The sequence below is a fragment of the Tursiops truncatus genome, chromosome 3 (assembly GCF_011762595.2).
Source record: "Tursiops truncatus isolate mTurTru1 chromosome 3, mTurTru1.mat.Y, whole genome shotgun sequence".
In the NCBI taxonomy this organism is placed as follows: domain Eukaryota; kingdom Metazoa; phylum Chordata; class Mammalia; order Artiodactyla; family Delphinidae; genus Tursiops; species Tursiops truncatus.
Window position 1 is genome coordinate 150,847,235 of NC_047036.1, and position 19,387 is coordinate 150,866,621.

Here is a 19,387-nt window from a genome sequence, read left to right on the forward strand (position 1 = left end):
AAATAAATAAATAAAATAAAATTTAAAAAAATAAGAAAATAATAATGATAATGTTACCATAATTTTTAAAGTCCTAGAAGTCCCATAATTAAAAAGTCAGTTTTATTAAATGCTCAATTCTCAACAGTAAATGTATTTCTTTTTTATTATAAAAAATCTCCATCCCCGTCTCACCCTTCCTCACCCACCCCTTCAAACTAGGTGGCAAGCAGAAGCAAGCCCAACAAAGTCCACCATATCCCCAAAAGCAGAAAGACAGGACAAGGTATGCTGGTGTCATCACTGCAGAGCCCTCCTGCAGGGGGCAAGGAATGGGAACAGCTACCATAACAAATACGAAGGAGACTGGAATGGGCAGCCTGATAAAAGACTTGTATAATTTATACCAATTTATAAATACTTTAGGTGCCCACCAACTCCAAGAGAACAGACCAAACTAACTATACAATGGAAGCCTGCCTCTGCCTGGGCCTTCTCCATACATCAGGTCCCCCTATCAGGAATCATTAGGAAGCCCAAAAAGTTTCACAGTTCCAGCTTCCCGACTGCTGTCATATTTGCCATCTTTGTCATCACAGGCAAATGCCAGTAGAGGCCTTTTGGGGTGCCAAGCCACGGTGAAGGTGGGGGACTCACACTGTACCTCCCACAGCTTGTCTCCTATAAAAATCAATATAGAGAAACCAATCAATACATTAATAATAAGAGACCATACTCATTAAGCACTTACCTACATTAAATCATTTAATCTGCTTAATAACCCTATAGGATAAGTACAATTACTACCCCATTTTGCAGAGAACACTGAGGCGCAGAGGGGTCACGAGGCAGTGGGTGGCAGAGCAGGATGTGAACGCAGGCCAGTTAACTTAAGAGCCTGTGCTCTGAACCCGATTCTACCCTTCCTGAAAAAACGGCAACAGCAGCTGTTTGTTGAGCACCCCTTATGAATCAGATGGATTATACTTTATCTTAATAAAGTATAATGACAATCCAGCAAGGCAAGTAATGATTTTAAACCCCATTTTATAAAGAAACAGGTGATTGAACAGTTAAGTCACACCTCAAAGAAGCAGCAGGGGAAATAAAAAGGGAAACAGCAGAGTCAGCACATGAAGTCAGCCTGTTTCCAAAGCCACAGATCTTTCTACTAAACCACAATGACTTGCAAATAGATTTCTTTTTCCAAAAATTTTTCTTCCTACTTGTGGAAATTAAACATAATTTTTCCAAAGCCATTTTTTTTAGTCCTGCTTAACATTTTTTCAACCTTAGAGTTAAGATTAATGTAGTAAAATGTTCACAGTGTGGTGCTGATTTAAAAATGCATGATACACTGAATTATACACTTCAAACTGGTCAACTATATGGTATGTGAATTGTATTTGAATAAAGCTGTTTATATATATATACACACACACATATGCATATATATATGTGTGTGTATGTGTATAAAGAAGATTTTTTTATTGAAGTATAGTTGATTTACAATACTGTGTTAGTTTCAGGTGTAGAGCATATACAGCAAAGTGATTTAGTTTTGATTTGTTTTTTTTCTTTTTTTTTCAGATCACTTTCCATTACAGGTTATTACAAGATATTGAATATAGTTCCCTGCAGTATACAGTGAATCCTTGTTGCTTATTTAGAGTAGTTTGTATCTGTTAATCCCATACTCCTAATTTATCCCTCTCCCCACTCCCTTTCCCCTTTAGTAAACCATAAGTTTGTTTTCTATGTCTGTGAGTCTGTTTCTGCTTTGTATATAGTTGTTTTTTTTTTAAGTAATCTATTTCAGGGACAGTTAACCACTCTTCATAATGCTAGGATCTGGCAATCTATAGCCACATGTCTGAGCAAATTTCTGTGTTACACAGACATAAAAAATGGTGTCGGAGGCTGCTACTCCCCTTCCATTTCCCTTTTGGCCTTTAACTCCATGCATGCGTTGCTGCTGCGAGTAAACACTGCAATAACTCTTCTGTAAGGAAGTTTGGTCCCTGATAAGATGTGAGCAGTTTGGACTCAGCAATCCCAATTTTACCCAAAAGGATTACTACATAAGTAAAATGATACTCATCAAAGAATCATTTATAATGGTGTAAAGACCAGAAGCCATCTAAGAGTGGGGCAGCTTAGGTATATACTGGTATAGCCAACGGAATTCTAAACCCCATTAAAAACAGCAGTAGAGCTCAACAGCCATCGCCATGTAAGAAGCTGTAAGATCCTGCAGGTGAGGAGGGAGGGCCCCGGAGCAGCAGGAGAGCATGCCTGCATCACATGAACACGAGGGGACATGAAGGCGCTGCATGTCTGGATGGCTGGACAATGCTCACCAAAATGCTATCAAGAGTGGCACTCTTTAAATCGTGGAATGTCAAGCTTTTTACTTTCTTTGAAGTTTTCTATAGTTTGAATTCTTTTAATAAAGTATCATGTATTTCCAAAAACAATAAAGCTACATTAAAAAATAAATCTGGAGAAATTCTTTCGTAAAATGAATACTCACCTCTCATTTTTCTATTTTCAAGTTCTGTTTTGTTGCTTTTTAAAACAAATCACATCTATTTTAATAATTTCTTAAATTATAAAATGTATATATGCATTTTTTAAGTCCACATACAGGCAAAAGATAGAAATATCCCACAATGCTAAAAGAGGTTGTATTTAAATGGTGGGATCATTCACTCATTCATCCATCCATCCATTTATTCATTCATTCTTCTCCCTTTCTGTATTTTAAAAATTTTGTTACAATGGAAGAATTAAAACTGAATAAAAGGTAAAATATTTTCTTTAATCACTCTCTTTCAGACCTGCCCCTTTCTTTCCTAACTCTTTGCTCCCTCCATTACCTGACTACAATAGTCATAATAAACAAACTTGCCTTAAGGAGTTTGTGCTAATGCTGGCATTTATGCTAATACCCATTTATACTAATGCTGGCCAAGTAGTAATGAGCAGAGATGAAAACACATGACAGGAGAAGGCCTGATGGCCAGAAATGAAAGACAGAGGAGTCTCATTATAGTTACCTGTCTCTACTTCAGCAATGTCGATGAAATGATCTTCCGATGCCGATGCCAGCATTTTCCCATCATGGCTAAAACTGAGGGTCCTCACAGGCCAATCCAGCCTATAACAGAGCAGACAGAGGAGACATTAAAATAACCCAGTGAGAGGAGGGCCCAGTTTCACCCAACATGACATAAAACAAATTTATCCAACAAGGAAAGTGCTGGCAGAGTTGCTTACCTGGAAAAGCACCGAACACACACTAACTCGTCTACATCCCAGAGGCTGACCAAAGCATCTGCGCTTCCTGTGGCAAAATACTTCCCCATGGGGTCAAACTTGATACAGATGCAGTTGGATGGATGGGCGTTGATAGACTGCACAGGCTTCAGCTCTGGGTAGCTGAGAAACAAGACAAACAGCAATCAAACTGGGGCAAGAGGACCATGGTACTAAGACGGTAAGAGGAGACACTAAGAAGAAAATGGAAGTAAGACAACAGAACAAATATCAAAGACTAGAATTTCAAAACAACTTTCCTGAAATAAAAAGATGTCAAGGGCTTCCCTGGTGGCACAGTGGTTGAGAATCTGCCTGCCAATGCAGGGGACACGGGTTCGAGCCCTGGTCTGGGAAGATCCCACATGCCACGGAGCAACTAACCCCGTGCACCACAGCTACTGAGCCTGCGCGTCTGGAGCCTGTGCTCTGCAACAAGAGAAGGCCGCGACAGTGAGAGGCCCGCGCACCGCAATGAAGAGTGGCTCCTGCTCGCCGCAACTAGAGAAAGCCCTTGCACAGAAACGAAGACCCAACACAGCCACAAATAAATAAATAAATTTATTAAAAAAAAAAAAAAAAAAAAAAGATGTCAAACAATACACTGAAACACCACATACCTGAGAATATGAACCCAGACTAACCAACAAGAAGACGTATAGTAGTAAAATTACGGGACTTTAAATTAGATTGTCATCAGACTTTTTGACAGTAACACTTTATGTGAAAAGAAAATGGAGTAACATACTTAAGATACACCAGCAAGAATACATGAATTGAAATGTTTATATCTAGCAAAACTATTAATTATAAAAAGTTCAAATAATAAGCACAATATAATAAAGTATCTTTTTATTTTCTTTGCGGTACGCGGGCCTCTCACTGTTGTGGCCTCTCCCATTGAGGAGCACAGGCTCCGGACGCACAGGCTCAGCGGCCATGGCTCACGGGCCCAGCCGCTCCGCGGCATGAGGGTTCTTCCCGGACAGGGGCACAAACCCGTGTCCCCTGCATGGGCAGGCGGACTCTCAACCACTGCGCCACCAGGGAAGCCCCATAAAGTATCTTAAAATTTTAGAAGTATATAAGCTATAATAAGTATGAACTCAGGGAATCTTGTTCCCCTGAGCTCTTCCTGAGGAATCAAAACTGGAAAGTGAGTTTTGACAATCAGTGACTAGAGATGTACGAGACTTACCAGGCTGGTAATGAGCATTAAATACGTAGTTTCTTGTGGAAATTATATATGTTTAAGGTATAATATGTAATAGCTGTATAATCTGACAATATATAGTATTGACTATTTTTTTTAATGGAGGAAGAATGAGGAAAGCATATTCAAAAAGCAAAATTTACTATTTTAAGCAATCATATTGGTGGTGGTGGTGGTAGTATTGCTACTCTGAAATATCTGTATATGTAACAAGGGATGAAGGTAATAAGCAACCATGGGATATTCAAATTCTATAATCCCCTGCATCTCTGAGAACCAGAACACTCAGTTTGGAAGGAAAGAGATTTTAACTGGAAGTTATCAGTATGAATTCACAAAGTATCTAATCTTTAAGGTATATACAATACATATACTTCTTAGCTCTGTCCACTGGAAAGGTCTATAAACAGTCAACCCAACAATATGGACATTCCTAGCTCCAATATTATTTTCTAGTAGAAGAATCCAGGAATTCTCAGAATTTTCTGATTAAAGATTTGAGGCAGGAAAAACACAAGATGAACCTGGCATATCTTGTCATACCAGAGAGCAAGAAACTGAAGACTAATAGGATTATGTCAAAAAAAAAAAAAAAAAAGAAAAAACGACTCAGGAACCAACTTGAAGAGGATCCCATTTGCCAAAAATAAGATAATTTGAGCTTCAATAAGGATAATGATTACGATAGACTGAAACACTTCTACCATGCTTAAATCCATGAGTCCATAATGATTCTTTTTTATTTAAAAAACCCTAGGTGATCATCTTTGGAGGTGATAGAGAACTAACTCATTACCTAATGACAAAGGGAAAGAATCAACCATTTATCCTGCTTTCTCTAAATGAACTATATTCCTGGGTAACCAAACAGATTAGAGGAAATGTCTCTTAAATTCCAACAAATAAGCAAGCATTTGGAATCAGCAAAATCCAGACTGGGACAAGCTCCACAGGTTAACAGCCTGCTTTTTCAACAGCTAAGTTCTAAGTAAAAGAAAGGGATGGAGGGGGACTCCGTAGTTTAGCTGACTTAAAAGGCATATCAAACTTTTTTAAGTGGGCAAAATTAGAGTATCTAGAGATGCACACTTGGTAGCTAAAACTACAAAGAAATATAAAAATCAAGACTGTTTCTGGGGGAGGGAGTTTTGATTAGGAAGGACAAAGCCCATGGCAAGACTTCTGAGGTGGCCAGCAAAGTGCTATTTCTTGACCTGGTGGAGTTACACAGGTGTTAAGCATATAATAGTTCATTAAGCTACACATTTATATTTCGTGGTTTTCTGTATCTGTTTTATTTTCTAATAAAAAAGCTTAAAAAAAACAACAACAAAAAACACTGCCTACAGAATAAAGTTCAAATTGCTATGCATAGAATTCCAGACCCAAATAACCTGGTCTCAAATTATACTTCAGCTTTATCTTCCCATTTCAGGACGTCTCTCTTCAGACACCTTACCTGCCACCACTCCCAGCAACCCTGATCTACCAACTACTCTCTAAATAAATCATGCTAATTATCACTTGTTTTGTCCATTGTGCAGTTCCCTTTTGCTGATTCTTAAAATTCAACTAATCTTTCAAGGTCAAGCTCAGAAGCTGCCTCCTTCAACCCCCAACTGCCACAATCAATATAAGCTTCTTTCCTTGGGATTCTACAGCAAACTCCCAGCCTCTCACACAGAGCCTATTTCACTCTGCCTTGCATTGCTCACCCAAGATAACAGAAAGAACAGAATCAGACAGATCTCAATTTCAATTCCACAGTTTCATTCATTTAGAGAATATTCACTGAGATCCTAATTTTGTGTAGCAGATACTCGGCTAGGCACTAGGGATTTAACAGTAAACAAGTTAAATACAGTCCCTACCTTCATGGAGTTTACAGTCTAATGGAAGATACAGAGAAATAAACATGCAATTATAATGTAGAATGAGAAATGCTTCCAACAGGAAGTACACAAAATAAGTTTCTAACCTTGGGGGTGAAGATGGCTTCCCTGGAGGGGAAGTGATATTTAAGTGGAGACTTTAAGGGTACGAATTAGCTATAATTCCAAGTGCATCCAGTTCTAGTGCTCACCAGCTGACTAGTGACTCTGAGTCCCTGATCCTCATCTGTGAAGTGGGAAGCACACCATCGACTCCCTAGGAGTTCTCTGAGGACTCAGTAAAATATAAGGGGCCTAGTTCAAAGGTGCTCAAGAGAGATTAGAATTCTTTATTACTACAGTTGAACCTTGAACAAGAAGGTTAGGGGTGCCAATTCTCTGCACAGTCAAAAATCTACACATAACTTAGTTGGTCCTCTGTATCCATGGTTCCTCTGTATCCGAGGTTCCACATCCCAGATTCAACCAACCCCGGATCAGGTAGGACTGTAATATTTGCTCTTGAAAAAATCCACATATAAGTGGACCTGAGCAGTTCAAATCCGTGTTGTTCAAAGGTCAACTGTATTAGTCCTTTTGGGTCCTTCAGAATAGACTCACATCTAATTCACCTTGGTATCCACCACAGCACCCAGTGCAAAGATATGACAGTCCCTTCAGCTAGAACCCCTCACCTGAGTATGTTGATACAACCATTGCCATTTGTCAGGAAGAACATGTTATTGTCATTGTTCCAGGAGATTTCATTGACCTCAAACTTGAACTGCTCCTCCGCTTTGGAACGGTGTGTCTTGGCATCAATGAACGTCACCACATCATCCTTGTTGCCTACAGCAATGGTCTGTCCATCGGGACTCCAGCAGATATTGATGTTTTCCCCTGGGAACCCAAATACAATCAGCAAGATAATGTTAGTCCATAATCCTCCAGAAGTTTATTTTGTTATCATAGAAAAACTAGAGCTATCGCCAGAGCTCATTCACTAAGGTCCTCGTCAACAGAAGGGAACTACCATTTACAGATCAACTGGGAGTCCAGCACATTCATCTACAAATGTCCCCCTTTAGTTCTCACGTTTCTTTAAGGGACACTTTTTACCCCCATTTTACAGAAGAAAAAATGGAAGAGAAATGAGCCAAAGTGTCAAAGCTGTGAAGTAACAGAGCCAAGATCTAAACCCAGACTTGACACCAAAGCCTCTAACTCTCTTACACCAGCACTTCCCAAACTCCAGTCATTCATATGCCATTTTTACAATTTTTGTACTATCCATGTAACAGCTATACTTTTCTTCACTCAAGATTTTTATTAAAATTGACCCCCCAAATTTTTACTTAAATAGCTTTACTTTAGCAATAAATTCTATGGGCTAGTTCTTTTTTTCTAGTAGGCATTAAAATATATACACAATCAGTTTCTAATGTTCATCCATATACCACCTAAATCACTCACATATCACCAGTTGTCTAGTTGGGGAAACCACATCATTCCACCTCCAGGTACAAGTCTTGCCAACAAAGTCCAGTAGCCCACATTGAATACATCAATCAAAAATTTCATCAACTTTACTGATTCTAAGACGCATATTTTTTCACACTTTATTACCTATAATGTATCTTAGAATGCATCAGGATACATCTCAAAATTTTCGGTGTATCATGACTATATGATAAATAAAACTTTATTTTCTTTCCTAATGGTCCATAAAATACTGATGCATCTTATAATCAATAACATCTTAGTCAATAAAATTTAATAAAGGGCCTCAATGTTTATAAGGTAATACATGGTGAAAAGCAGTCTGCAAATGTACTGCACAACTTCCAGGTCATTTTCTCCCAGACCATCAAAGCCATTTATTCCAAGATCAGCCATTCTAGCCTATCAGCAGTTTCCCAAATTCTCCATTCCTTTGCACATGCTCTTCCCTGCTAGAGCTGCTCACCCAATGTACCCTGACCACTAAATCTATACGGCTACCCTAAGAGTTTGCTCAAATTCTGTGAGGCCCTCCCTATCTCCCCCAGGCAGACTTAAGCATTTCCATTCTGGGTATCCACTTTGTAGACTTCTCTGTTACAGGATGACCACGTCATATTACGTTAGTGTTTTTTTTATACATATGCCTCTCTCTTTGCACTAAACCCTAATATCCTTGGAGCTGGAAACTGTCTTATTCAGCTCAGGATGTCCTATACCTACAGGGTCATGCACAGAGAAGATACTTGCAAAATGCTTGTTGAATGACTATAAGTAGCTTATCTTCCTACTGCCCACTATCTGAATAGTCACCTTTAGTGTTCACAGTGGCAATGCATTTTGTAGTCCTCACATCCCAGATGCGAATGGTTTTGTCACCAGATGCAGTGACAAAGAGATCAGGATTACTTGGATGCCAACAGAGCTGGTCCACACTATCCCCATGTCCCCGATAATTGTTTTCTTTAACCTGAAAGAACAGAATACAGATGTCACTTCACCCATATGTACCTGCCTCCCCATGTAACTTCTCAACCTTATTTAAACAGAGCTATCTTGTGACCAACAAAAGTTTGGGTAATTAGAGAGTCGAATCCTTCCAAGCCTCTTCCCCCAAACTCCTTCCAATATCCTCCCTCCCTTCCTCCCCAATCAGTCTGAACTGTTCTGAGGATGGGTTCCACATCAATGCCCTTACTCTTTTGCTCTCCCTGGCCTTCCTCCTTCTTTCTGGTTTTCTGCCCTTACTCTGCCACCAAGGGGTCCCAACCCACCTGCTCATTGCCATGGAGGCCCTATCATTTTCAGAGAGGCCCTCCTTACCACCACAGTGAGCCCACCACCACTGCCCCTAGCCACCCCTCACCACCACACAATTCCCCCCACCACTCTCCCACACCCCCACCATCCTCCTCACCGCCCATCCATCCATCCTCCTCACCCCCGTCTTCACTATCCCCGCACCGCGACTCCCCGCTCATCTTCGCACCTCCTTACTACTACACTCCCTACACACGGCCACCTTCCCTAACCACCAGTCCTCCTCTCCAGCATCCCCATCTTCACCCCCTACCACCCCAGCCCGTTCACCCCCTCCTCACCCTCATACTCCTCTGTCTCGCATCACACACGCCCCTCGTCTCCACACCCCTTCACCCTCCTCCCCTTTCCTCACCTCCACACTCCTCACCCCCGTTCTCTCCTTGCCACCACACCTCGCTTTACCACAGTCCTTCTCCCTAGCCTGGGCCGGGTCCTAGCGGCTCACCAACCGGTCCTTCTCCAGCAGGAAGACGCTGGCCGTCTTGTCAAAGGACCCCGAGGCCAGGCGACGCCCGTCGCAGCTCCAGGCCACCGAGTGCACCTTGGCGCTGTGGGCCGGGAACTCGCGCGTCTTGCTGTGGCCGCGGAACAGCTCTTGCATCCCGAGCACGTAGCGCGTCGGGCCGCTGTTCACTGAGCACCAGGGAGCCATCGAGCCAGGACCGCTCTGGCCCAGCGCCGAGGGCCCCATGGACGCCGCGGGGATCGCCATGCCAAGCTGCCTGACACCGGCTGGGTTGACTCTGCGGGACTGCAGTTGGCCCTGCCGCCGCCGCCGCCGAACGCATGCGCGCGGGAGAGCGCCCACTCTTCCGCGCAGCCGCACTGTGGACCATCCAGAAGGGACTACAAGTCCCAGCCTGCAGCGCGCGCCCGCTTTTGCCTTTTCAAATAGTCATGGTTCCACTTTAAGTTTTCCTTACAAATAACGGTTAGGAGGTTTTTAGGATGTTTATTTTACCCTTACCTACTACTTGGTATATATATTTGTATCCCTGTTTAATCGAAGAAATAAACCAACGCAATTCTTCTAAACCTCCGTTCGCCGTCAGTCAGAAACACCTTTTTTCTAGGGTTGCTCCCCACCTGTCAGCCACATTTCTGAGCTGAAGGCTCTCAATTTCTTGCTGGAGAAGGACGAGCTGGTGAACTTGTCCCGGGTAAAGGGCTAGGAGTTTGTAGGGGCGGGAGGAAGAAGGAGGAGGGGAGGAGGAGGTAGGGGGGAAGAGGAGGTGGGGGAGGGGAGGGGAGGGGAGGGGGAGGGGAGGGGAGGAAAGAGGTGGAGGTGTTGGGGAGGGGTTTGGGGATGTTTTTAAATATACAAATTCTTTGTTTTTGGAAGGGGCTATATTCACATGATTATATATGCAAAAATATATAAGATACAGAGTGAAAAGTAAATGTCTGCCTGTGTCATGCCCTTTAGACTATTCCCCACACTTCACACCCATACGTTCCAAAAAGTATTGTTAAATTTCTTTTGTGGCATTCCAGAGATAGTTTAAGTGTAAATAAGCACCTTGGGAGAGGTAGATAGGTGTGTGTGTATCCTACCCCACCCCTCAAAATGGTAGCATTCCTTACATAACTTGTTTTCTATGGTAAACACCTGTAAGAAATCATTTCATATCAGTATATGCATATGTCTCATTCTTTTCATGGATGCAGTCTTTAATGATATAGATGCATAATAGTTTATTTGACTGATCCCTTTGGTGGACATTTTGTGTCCATGATTTGCTTTTAGGACAATACTGCAGTGAACATCCCTATACAAACTTCATTGTGCACATATGCACTTTTTTATTTGAATAAATATTGCCAAAACACCTGAAGAAGTTCTAACAATCTACATTTCCACCAGCTGCATGGGAGAGTGTCATAAGGTCCTAAATACTAAGTGAGTCCACATATAAAGCACAAGGTTCTGAGAGGGGCCTTAGGAAATGAGGCCCTTTTCTTTCCCCAATTCACTTCCCTACCCCTTTAAAACTAGAAATTCTTGGAGACTTCAAAGCTTTTTAGACTCCCAAGATTATTGATGACATCACTAAGATCTTGGGGTGGGAGATTATTTGGTATCTAGTTTTCCCTCCTTAGCTTTCATTTTCAGGAATCTTCTTCATATGCTCGCATGTTTTTTTTCCTACATACACTGAGAATTTATATCTCTTGGTCCCAGATAAGGACACTGAAGAAAGAAGAGGTAAAATGTCCTGCTCCAGGTCACATGGCTGGTATTAGAGGTACTGACTTCAAATTCCACACTCTGATTCTTAGTATCTGAAACCTCTAGGTTATAAATGTAATTCTTTGAATTTCTGTATTAATTCTGTATTTTTGTATGTTATGTGTTTTTTATTTCATTTTCCCTGAGTTCTTTTTCTATATTCTGTAAACACAAATGTTAGAACCTCAGTTGTGATAAGTGTATCCCACTGCTCTTCACTGAGACAGTTGTAATAGCACATTTCTGGGGACTATGAGACTGAAGTCAGAGAGTCTCAAAGAGATAAAATTCAGGGGAACAGAGGCATGGGCCATTTTTAAAAAAACTTTTTGTTTGGAAAAACTAACAAATTTACAGAAAAGTTGCAAGAGTAGTAAGAGTGCTGTTATTCCCATGGCCCAGGTTCACCTGGTTTTAGCATTTGTTCCATTTGCTGTGTCTATACATACATGTATTACTCTTTTGCCTAAATGTTTGAGTAAGTTGCATACATCATTATTATTTACACCTAAAGATTTCAATGAGTATTTCTGAAGAATAAGGATATTCTGTTTCCTGTCCCTAGCATAGTTATAAACTTTGGTAATTTGAACAGTAACATAGAATTTAATCTACTGTCTGTATTTCAATTGTGTCCGTTTACCCACTAATATCCTTAGAGCATTTTTCTTCCTCCAGTACAAGATCTAGTCTAGGATTTTATACTGTATCATGTCTCCTTAGTCTCCTTGAATCTATATAAAAATTCCCCAGCATTTCCATGCTATTATGATCTTCACATTTTTTGAAAAATATAGTCGATGGACCATTGTTATAGTCCCTTCTGCAACCCAGAAATTCTCTTTGGGAGCTGATCTTTGCTCAGACTCTGCAGGATGTTTTTATATATGGGTGTCATAGGAACTTGAGTCATTCAGGGCAGAATCAGATCAAAAATAATAACTCCAGGGGCTTCCCTGGTGGCACAGTGGTTGAGAATCTGCCTGCTAATGCAGGGGACACGGGTTCGAGTCCCGGTCTGGGAGCATCCCACATGCCGCGGAGCAACTAGGCCCGAGAGCCACAACTACTGAGCCTGCGCGTCTGGAGCCTGTGCTACTCAACAAGAGAGGCCGCAACAGTGAGAGGCCCGTGCACCGCGATGAAGAGTGGCCCCCGCTTGCCACAGCTAGAGATAGCCCTCGCACAGAAACAAAGACCCAAGACAGCAAAAATAAATAAATTAATTAATAAACTCCTACCCCCAACATCTAAAAAGTAAAATAATAATGATAATAATTCCAGAAATGCCAGGATGTGTAGAGGGAATTTTCAGGGGCTGAGGGAGACATCCTACAGTGAAGGAACAGTAGATAAGGAAGGAGGGGGGCTTGAAGTATAAGTCCTTTGTTGGTGGGGGACTTTGGAGAAGCTGCTGTTGCAAAAGAAAACAGGAAGGAGCATGTCACTTCTGGCAAATCTTCAACGTATAGGTGTGTATCAGTTTAACCAGAGAAGCAAACTAGTGAAAGATATATATTACAGAGATTTATTGCAAGAAATTATTTTATACCACTGTGGGGGTTAGGTAGGCAAGTCTGAAATCCATAGAGCAGGCCATCAGAATGGACAGGCTGGAACTCTCAGGCACTGGCTGAAGGTACTTTCCACAGGTGGGATTTGTTCCCTCAGGGAAGTCTGAGTGCTGCCTTAAAGGCCTTTCGACTGATTGACTCAGGCCCACCCAGATTATATAAAATAATCTCTTTTATTTAAAGTCAACTGATTATGGATCACATCTATAAAATACTTTCATGGAAATATCTAGATTAGTGTTTGATTGACTAACTGGGGACTGTAGCCTAGCCAAGCTGACACATCAAAAAGACCATTATGGGGTGGGAGAGGTTTGGGTCTCCTGGGCAAGATAGACTCATTACAAAGGTCAGAGAAGTGAGGAAATCAAACTAAGGAAAGGATACAGTGCTTGATTTTAGCAGCTTAGAATTTTAATTATAAAGGTATTACATTTCTATCATATTACCTAGGTAATATTGGAAACTAAAGCAGATCCCCCCACCCAAAAAAATGACCTCATTACTTATTGTATGAACTGTTTAAGGAGGATTCTGAGAAGATGGCAGAGTAGAAAGAATCACGAATCTGTCTCCCCACATAGACAACAGTTGCACTAGAAGAATCTGTCTGATGTAACTGTTTTGGAACTCTGAGGAACCTGTGGGACACTATCAAGTGTACCAACATATGTGTTGTTGGGGGGGGGGTTTCCCAGAGGGAGAAGAAAGAAATAAAGGGGCAGAGAAAGTATTTGAATAAATAATGACTGGAAATTTCCCAAATTCGATGAAAGATAAATATCCAAGAAGCTCAACAAATTCTAAGTAAGATGAACTCAAAGAGACCCACACTGAGATAGATTATAATCAAACTTTCAAATGCCAGGATGGATAAAACAAATGGTGGGGGAGGGATAAATTACGAATTTGGGATTAACAGATACACACTACCATATATAAAATAGATAAACAACAAGGACCTACTGTATAGTACAGGGAACTACATTCAATATCTTGTAATAACCTAAATGGAAACAATCTTAAAAAGAGTACATATATAGGGGCTTCCCTGGTGGCACAGTGGTTAAGAATCCGCCTGCCAGTGCAGGGGACACGGGTTCGATCCCTGGTCCAGGAAGATCCCACATGCCGTGGAACAGCTAAGCCCGTGCACCACAACTACAGAGTCTGCACTCTAGAGCCCACGAGCCACAGCTGCTGAGCCCGTGTGCCACAACTACTGAAGCCCGATCACCTACAGCCCATGCTCCACAACAAAAGAAGCAACCGCAATGAGAAGCCCGCACACCACAGTGAAGGGTAGCCCCCGCTCGCCGCAACTAGAGAAAGCCTGCACACAGCAACAAAGACCCAATGCAGCCAAAAATAAATAAATAAATTTATTTTTTAAAAAAGAGTACATATATATGAGAAACAGATTCACTTTGCTGTACACGGAACACTGTAAATCAACTATACTTAAATTAAAAAAATCTTTAAGAGAATCATTGAAATCTTCAAGAGAAAAGCAATTCATCACATAAAAGGGATTGTCAATAAGATTATAAGCAGGTTTCTCATCAGAAATTTATAGGCCAGAAGACAAAGGGCCAATATGTTTAAAGTACTAAAACAAACAAAAACTGTCAACAGAGAATCCTACATCTAGTAAAACTGTCCTTGAAAGTGGTGGAGAAATTAAGACATTCCTAGATAAGCAAAAGCTGAAAGAATTTGTTACCACTAGACCTTCCCTGCAAGAAATTTTCGGGAAAATCCTACAGGATGAAAGGAAAGAACAATAGAAAATAACACAAAACCATATGAAGAAATAAAGATCTCAATAAAGGTCAATACATGGGCAACTATAAAAGCTATTATTGTAACAGTTTGCAACTCCATATTTTGTTTTCTACATGATTTAAGACTAGTACATTTTGAAAAATTATAAGTCTAAAAGCTAATATTGTAATGTTTGTAACTCCACGTAGAGTTTTCTACATAATTTAAGAGACTAATGCACTTAAAAGAAGTATTAGTTTATGTTTTGGGGCATATCATGTATAAAGATGTAATTTTGTAACATCAACAACTAAAAGGGATGAGAACAAAGCTGATAAAGGAGAAAGTTTTTGTATGTTATTGAGGATAAACTGGTATAAATTCAAATTAGTGTGTTATAACTTTAGGATTTTAAATGTAATCCCCACAGTACCCACAAAGAAAATAGCTAGAGGATATGCCAAAACAATAAAAAAGAAAGAAAGAAAATCAAAACTGCCTGGGGCTCACACGTGGAGAGAACATGCAGACGCTCCCCAAAGCTGGAGGAGGCTGCAGGGATGGGGTGAGGGGCCAGAAAGGGCATGAGAGGCAGCAGCACACTGTTGCCATTCCAGGCTTGTGTGGGAGAAGACTGCTGTGTGCCTGTGTCTGTCTGCACAGACGACTCCAGCCCTTGGTTAATAAAAGATGTTAATTCCAAGATCCTCCCCAGTAAACATCCCACATGCTGGTCTTTGCATCATTCTGCTTCCCTGGGAACTCAACCTGCCAATGTGAGCTTAGAGGTCTTTAAGTAAGAGAATAAAAGCCGTGTGGCTGACAGGGTCTTGGTGCTCCGACCTGGTGTAAGGCCTGAGCCTCTGAGGTGGGAGAGCCGAGTTCAGGACATTGGACTGCCAGAGACCTCCTGGCCCCATGTAATATCTATCTGTGAGCACTCTCCCAGGGATCTCCATCTCAACGCTAAGACCCAGCTCCACCCAATGGCCAGCAAGCTCCATTGCTGGATGCCCCATGCCAAACAACTAGCAAGACAGGAACACAACCCCACCCACTAGCAGAGAGGCTGCCTAAAATCATACTAAGTTCACAGACACCCCAAAACACACCTCCAGACATGGCCTTGCCCACAAGAAAGACTAGATCCAGCCCCACCCTCCAAAACATAGGCACCAGTCCCCTTCACCAAGAAGGGGACTGCACAACCCACAGAACCAACCTCACCCACTGGGAGCAGACACCAAAAACAAGGGGAACTACGAACGTGTAGCCTGCAAAAAGGAGACCCCAAACACAGTAAGTTAAACAAAATAAGAAGACAGAGAAATATGCAGCAGATGAAGGAGCAAGGTAAAAACCCACCAGACCAAACAAATGAAGAGGAAATAGGCAGTCTACCTGAAAAAGAATTGAGAGTAATGATAGTAAAGATTATCCAAAATCTTGGAAATAGAATGGAGAAAATACAAGAAACTTTAACAAGGACCTAGAAGAACTAAAGAGAAAACAAACAATGATGAACAACACAATAAGTGAAATTAAAAATTCTCTAGAAGGAATCAATAGCAGAATAACTGAGGCAGAAGAATGGATAAGTGACCTGGAAGATAAAAGAGTGGAAATAAGTACCACAGGGCAGAATAAAGAAAAAAGAATGAAAAGAAATGAGGACAGTCTCAGAGACCTCTGGGACAACATTAAACACACCAACATTCAATTATAGGGATCCCAGAAGAAAAAGACAAAAAAAAAAGGGGTCTGAGAAAATATTTGAAGAGATTAGAGTTGAAAACTTCCCTAACATGAAAAAGGAAATAGTAAATCAAGTCCAGGAAGTGCAGAGAGTCCCATAAATCCAAAGAGAAACATGCCAAGAAATATATTAATAAAACTATCAAAAATTAAATACAAAGAAAAATATTAAAAGAAGCAAGGCAAAAGCAACAAATAACATACAAGGGAATCCCCATAATGTTAACAGCTGATCTTTCAGCAAAAACGCTGCAAGCCAGAAAGGAGTGGCAGGACATATTTACAGTGATGAAAGGGGAAAACCTACAACCAAGATTACTCTACCCAGCAAGGATCTCATTCAGATTTGACGGAGAAATTAAAACCTTTACAGACAAGCAAAAGCTAAGAGAATTCAGCACAACCAAACCAGCTCTACAACAAATGCTAAAGGAACTTCTCTAGGCAGGAAACACAAGAGAAGGAAAAGACCTACAAAAACAAACCCAAAACAATTAAGAAAATAGTAATAGGAACATACATATCAATAATTACCTTAAATGTAAATGGATTAAATGCTCCAACCAAAAGACACAGACTGGCTGAGTGCATACAAAAACAAGACCTGTATATATACTGTCTACAAGAGACCCACTTCAGACCTAGGGACACATACAGACTGAATTTGAGGGGATGTAAAAAGATATTCCATGCAAATGGAAATCAGAAGAAAGCTGGAGTAGCAATTCTCATATCAGACAAAATAGACTTTAAAATAAAGACTATTACAAGAGTCTTTAAAATAGAGACTATTACACTGCATAATGATCAAGGGATCAATCCAAGAAGGAGATATAACAATTGTAAATATTTATGAACCCAACATAGGAGCACCTCAATACATAAGGCAAATGCTAACAGTCGTAAAAGAGGAAATCGACAGTAACACAATAATAGTAGGGGACTTTAACACCCCACTTTCACCAATGGACAGATCATCCAAAATGAAAATAAATAAGGAAATACAAGCTTTAAATGACACATTAGACAAGAGGGACTTAATTGATAGTTATAGGGCATTCCACCCAAAAACAACAGAATACACTTTCTTCTCAAGTGCTCATGGAACATTCTCCAGAATAGATCATATCCCGGGTCACAAATCAAGCCTTGGTAAATTTAAGAAAATTGAAATCGTATCAAGTGTCTTTTCTGACTGCAATGCTATGAGACTATATATCAATTACAGGAAAAAAAACCTGTAAAAATTACAAACACATGGAGGCTAAACAATACACTATTAAATAACCAAGAGATCACTGAAGAAATCAAAGAGGAAATCAAAAAATACCTAGAAGCAAATGACAATAAAAACACGACGACACAAAACCTATGAGATGTAGCAAAAGCAGTCCTAAGAGGGAAGTTTATAGCAATACAGTCCTACCTCAAAAAACAAGAAAAATCGCAAACAAACAACCTAACCTTACACCTAAAGCAATTAGAAAAAGAAGAACAAATAAAAACCCCAAAGTTAGCAGAAGGAGAGAAATCATAAAGATGAGATCAGAAATAAATGAAAAAGAAATGAAGGAAACAATAGCAAAGATCAATAAAACTAAAAGATGGTTCTTTGAGAAGATAAACAAAATTGATAAACCATTAGCCAGACTCATCAACAAAAAAAGGGGAAGACTCAAATCAACAGAATTAGAAATGAAAAAGGAGAAGTAACTGACATTGCAGAAATACAAAGGATCATGAGAGATTACTACAAGCAACTCTATGCCAATAAAATGGACAACCTGGAAGAAATGAACAAATTCTTAGAAAAGGACAACCTTCCAAGACTGAACCAGGAAGAAACAGAAAATATAAACAGAACAGTCACAAGCACTGAAATTGAGACTGTGACTAAAAATCGTCCAACAAACAAAAGTCCAGGATCAGATGGTTTCACAGGTGAATTCCATCAAACATTTAGAGTAGAGATAACACTTATCCTTCTCAAACTCATCCAAAATATAGCAGAGGGAGGAACACTCCCAGACCCATTCTACAAGGCCACCATCACCCTGTTACCAAAACCAGAAAAACATGTCACAAAAAAAGAAAACTACCGGATAATATCACTGATGAATATAGATGCAAAAATCCTCAACAAAAATACTAGCAAACAGAATCCAACAGCACATTAAAAGGAACATACACCATGATCAATTGGGGTTTATCCCAGGAATGCAAGGATTCTTCAGTATATGCAAATCAGTCAATGTGATAAACCATATTAACAAATTGAAGGATAAAAACCACATGATCATCTCAATAGATGCAGAAAAAGCTTTCAACAGAATTCAACACCCAGTTATGATAAAAACTCTCCAGAAAGTAGGCATAGAGGGAACCTACCTCAACATAATAAAGGCCATATATGACAAACCCACAGCCAATATCGTTCTCAATGGTGAAAAATTGAAACCATTTCATCTAAGATCAGGAACAAGACAAGTTTGCCCACTCTAACCACTATTATTCAACATAGCTTTGGAAGTTTTAGCCATAGCAATCAGAGGAGAAAAAGAAATAAAAGGTATCCAAATCAGAAAAGAAGAAGTAAAACTGCCACTGTTTGCAGATGACATAATACTATACATAGGGAATCCTAAAAATGCTACCATAAAACTACTAGAGCTAATCAATGAATTTGGTAAAGTAGCAGGATACAAAATTAATGCACAGAAATCTCTTGCATTCCTATACACTAACAACAAAAAATCTGATAGAGAAATTAAGGAAACAATCACATTTACCACTGCAACAAAAAGAATAAAATACCTAGGAATAAACCTACCTAAAGAGACAAAAGACCTGTATGCAGAAA

The 19,387-nt window shown here is 40.3% G+C and overlaps 1 protein-coding gene across 1 annotated transcript; it reads right to left on the bottom strand.

The window, feature by feature from the left end:
- Positions 1-80: 80 nt before the first annotated feature.
- THOC3 (THO complex subunit 3) lies at positions 81-9,977 on the bottom strand. Its single transcript, XM_033853586.2, has 6 exons — positions 9,650-9,977; positions 8,695-8,851; positions 7,077-7,281; positions 3,259-3,420; positions 3,039-3,139; positions 81-660 (listed from the first exon to the last, which is right to left on the bottom strand). The coding sequence occupies exons 1-6, from the start codon at positions 9,914-9,916 to the stop codon at positions 497-499; spliced, it is 1,056 nt and encodes a 351-aa protein (XP_033709477.1). The 5' UTR covers positions 9,917-9,977; the 3' UTR covers positions 81-496.
- Positions 9,978-19,387: the final 9,410 nt, after the last annotated feature.

Bases quoted from the DNA above. Each gene is read 5' to 3' on its own strand.
- THOC3 (XM_033853586.2), bottom strand. From the start codon at position 9,916: ATGGCGATCCCCGCGGCGTCCATGGGGCCCTCGGCGCTGGGCCAGAGC. The intron at 8,852-9,649 runs GTGAGCCGCTAG...CTGTTCTTTCAG, and splicing joins TGCTGGAGAAGGACCGGTTG to GTTAAAGAAAACAATTATCG. The intron at 7,282-8,694 runs GTGACTATTCAG...TTGGGTTCCCAG, and splicing joins TGCCACTGTGAACACTAAAG to GGGAAAACATCAATATCTGC.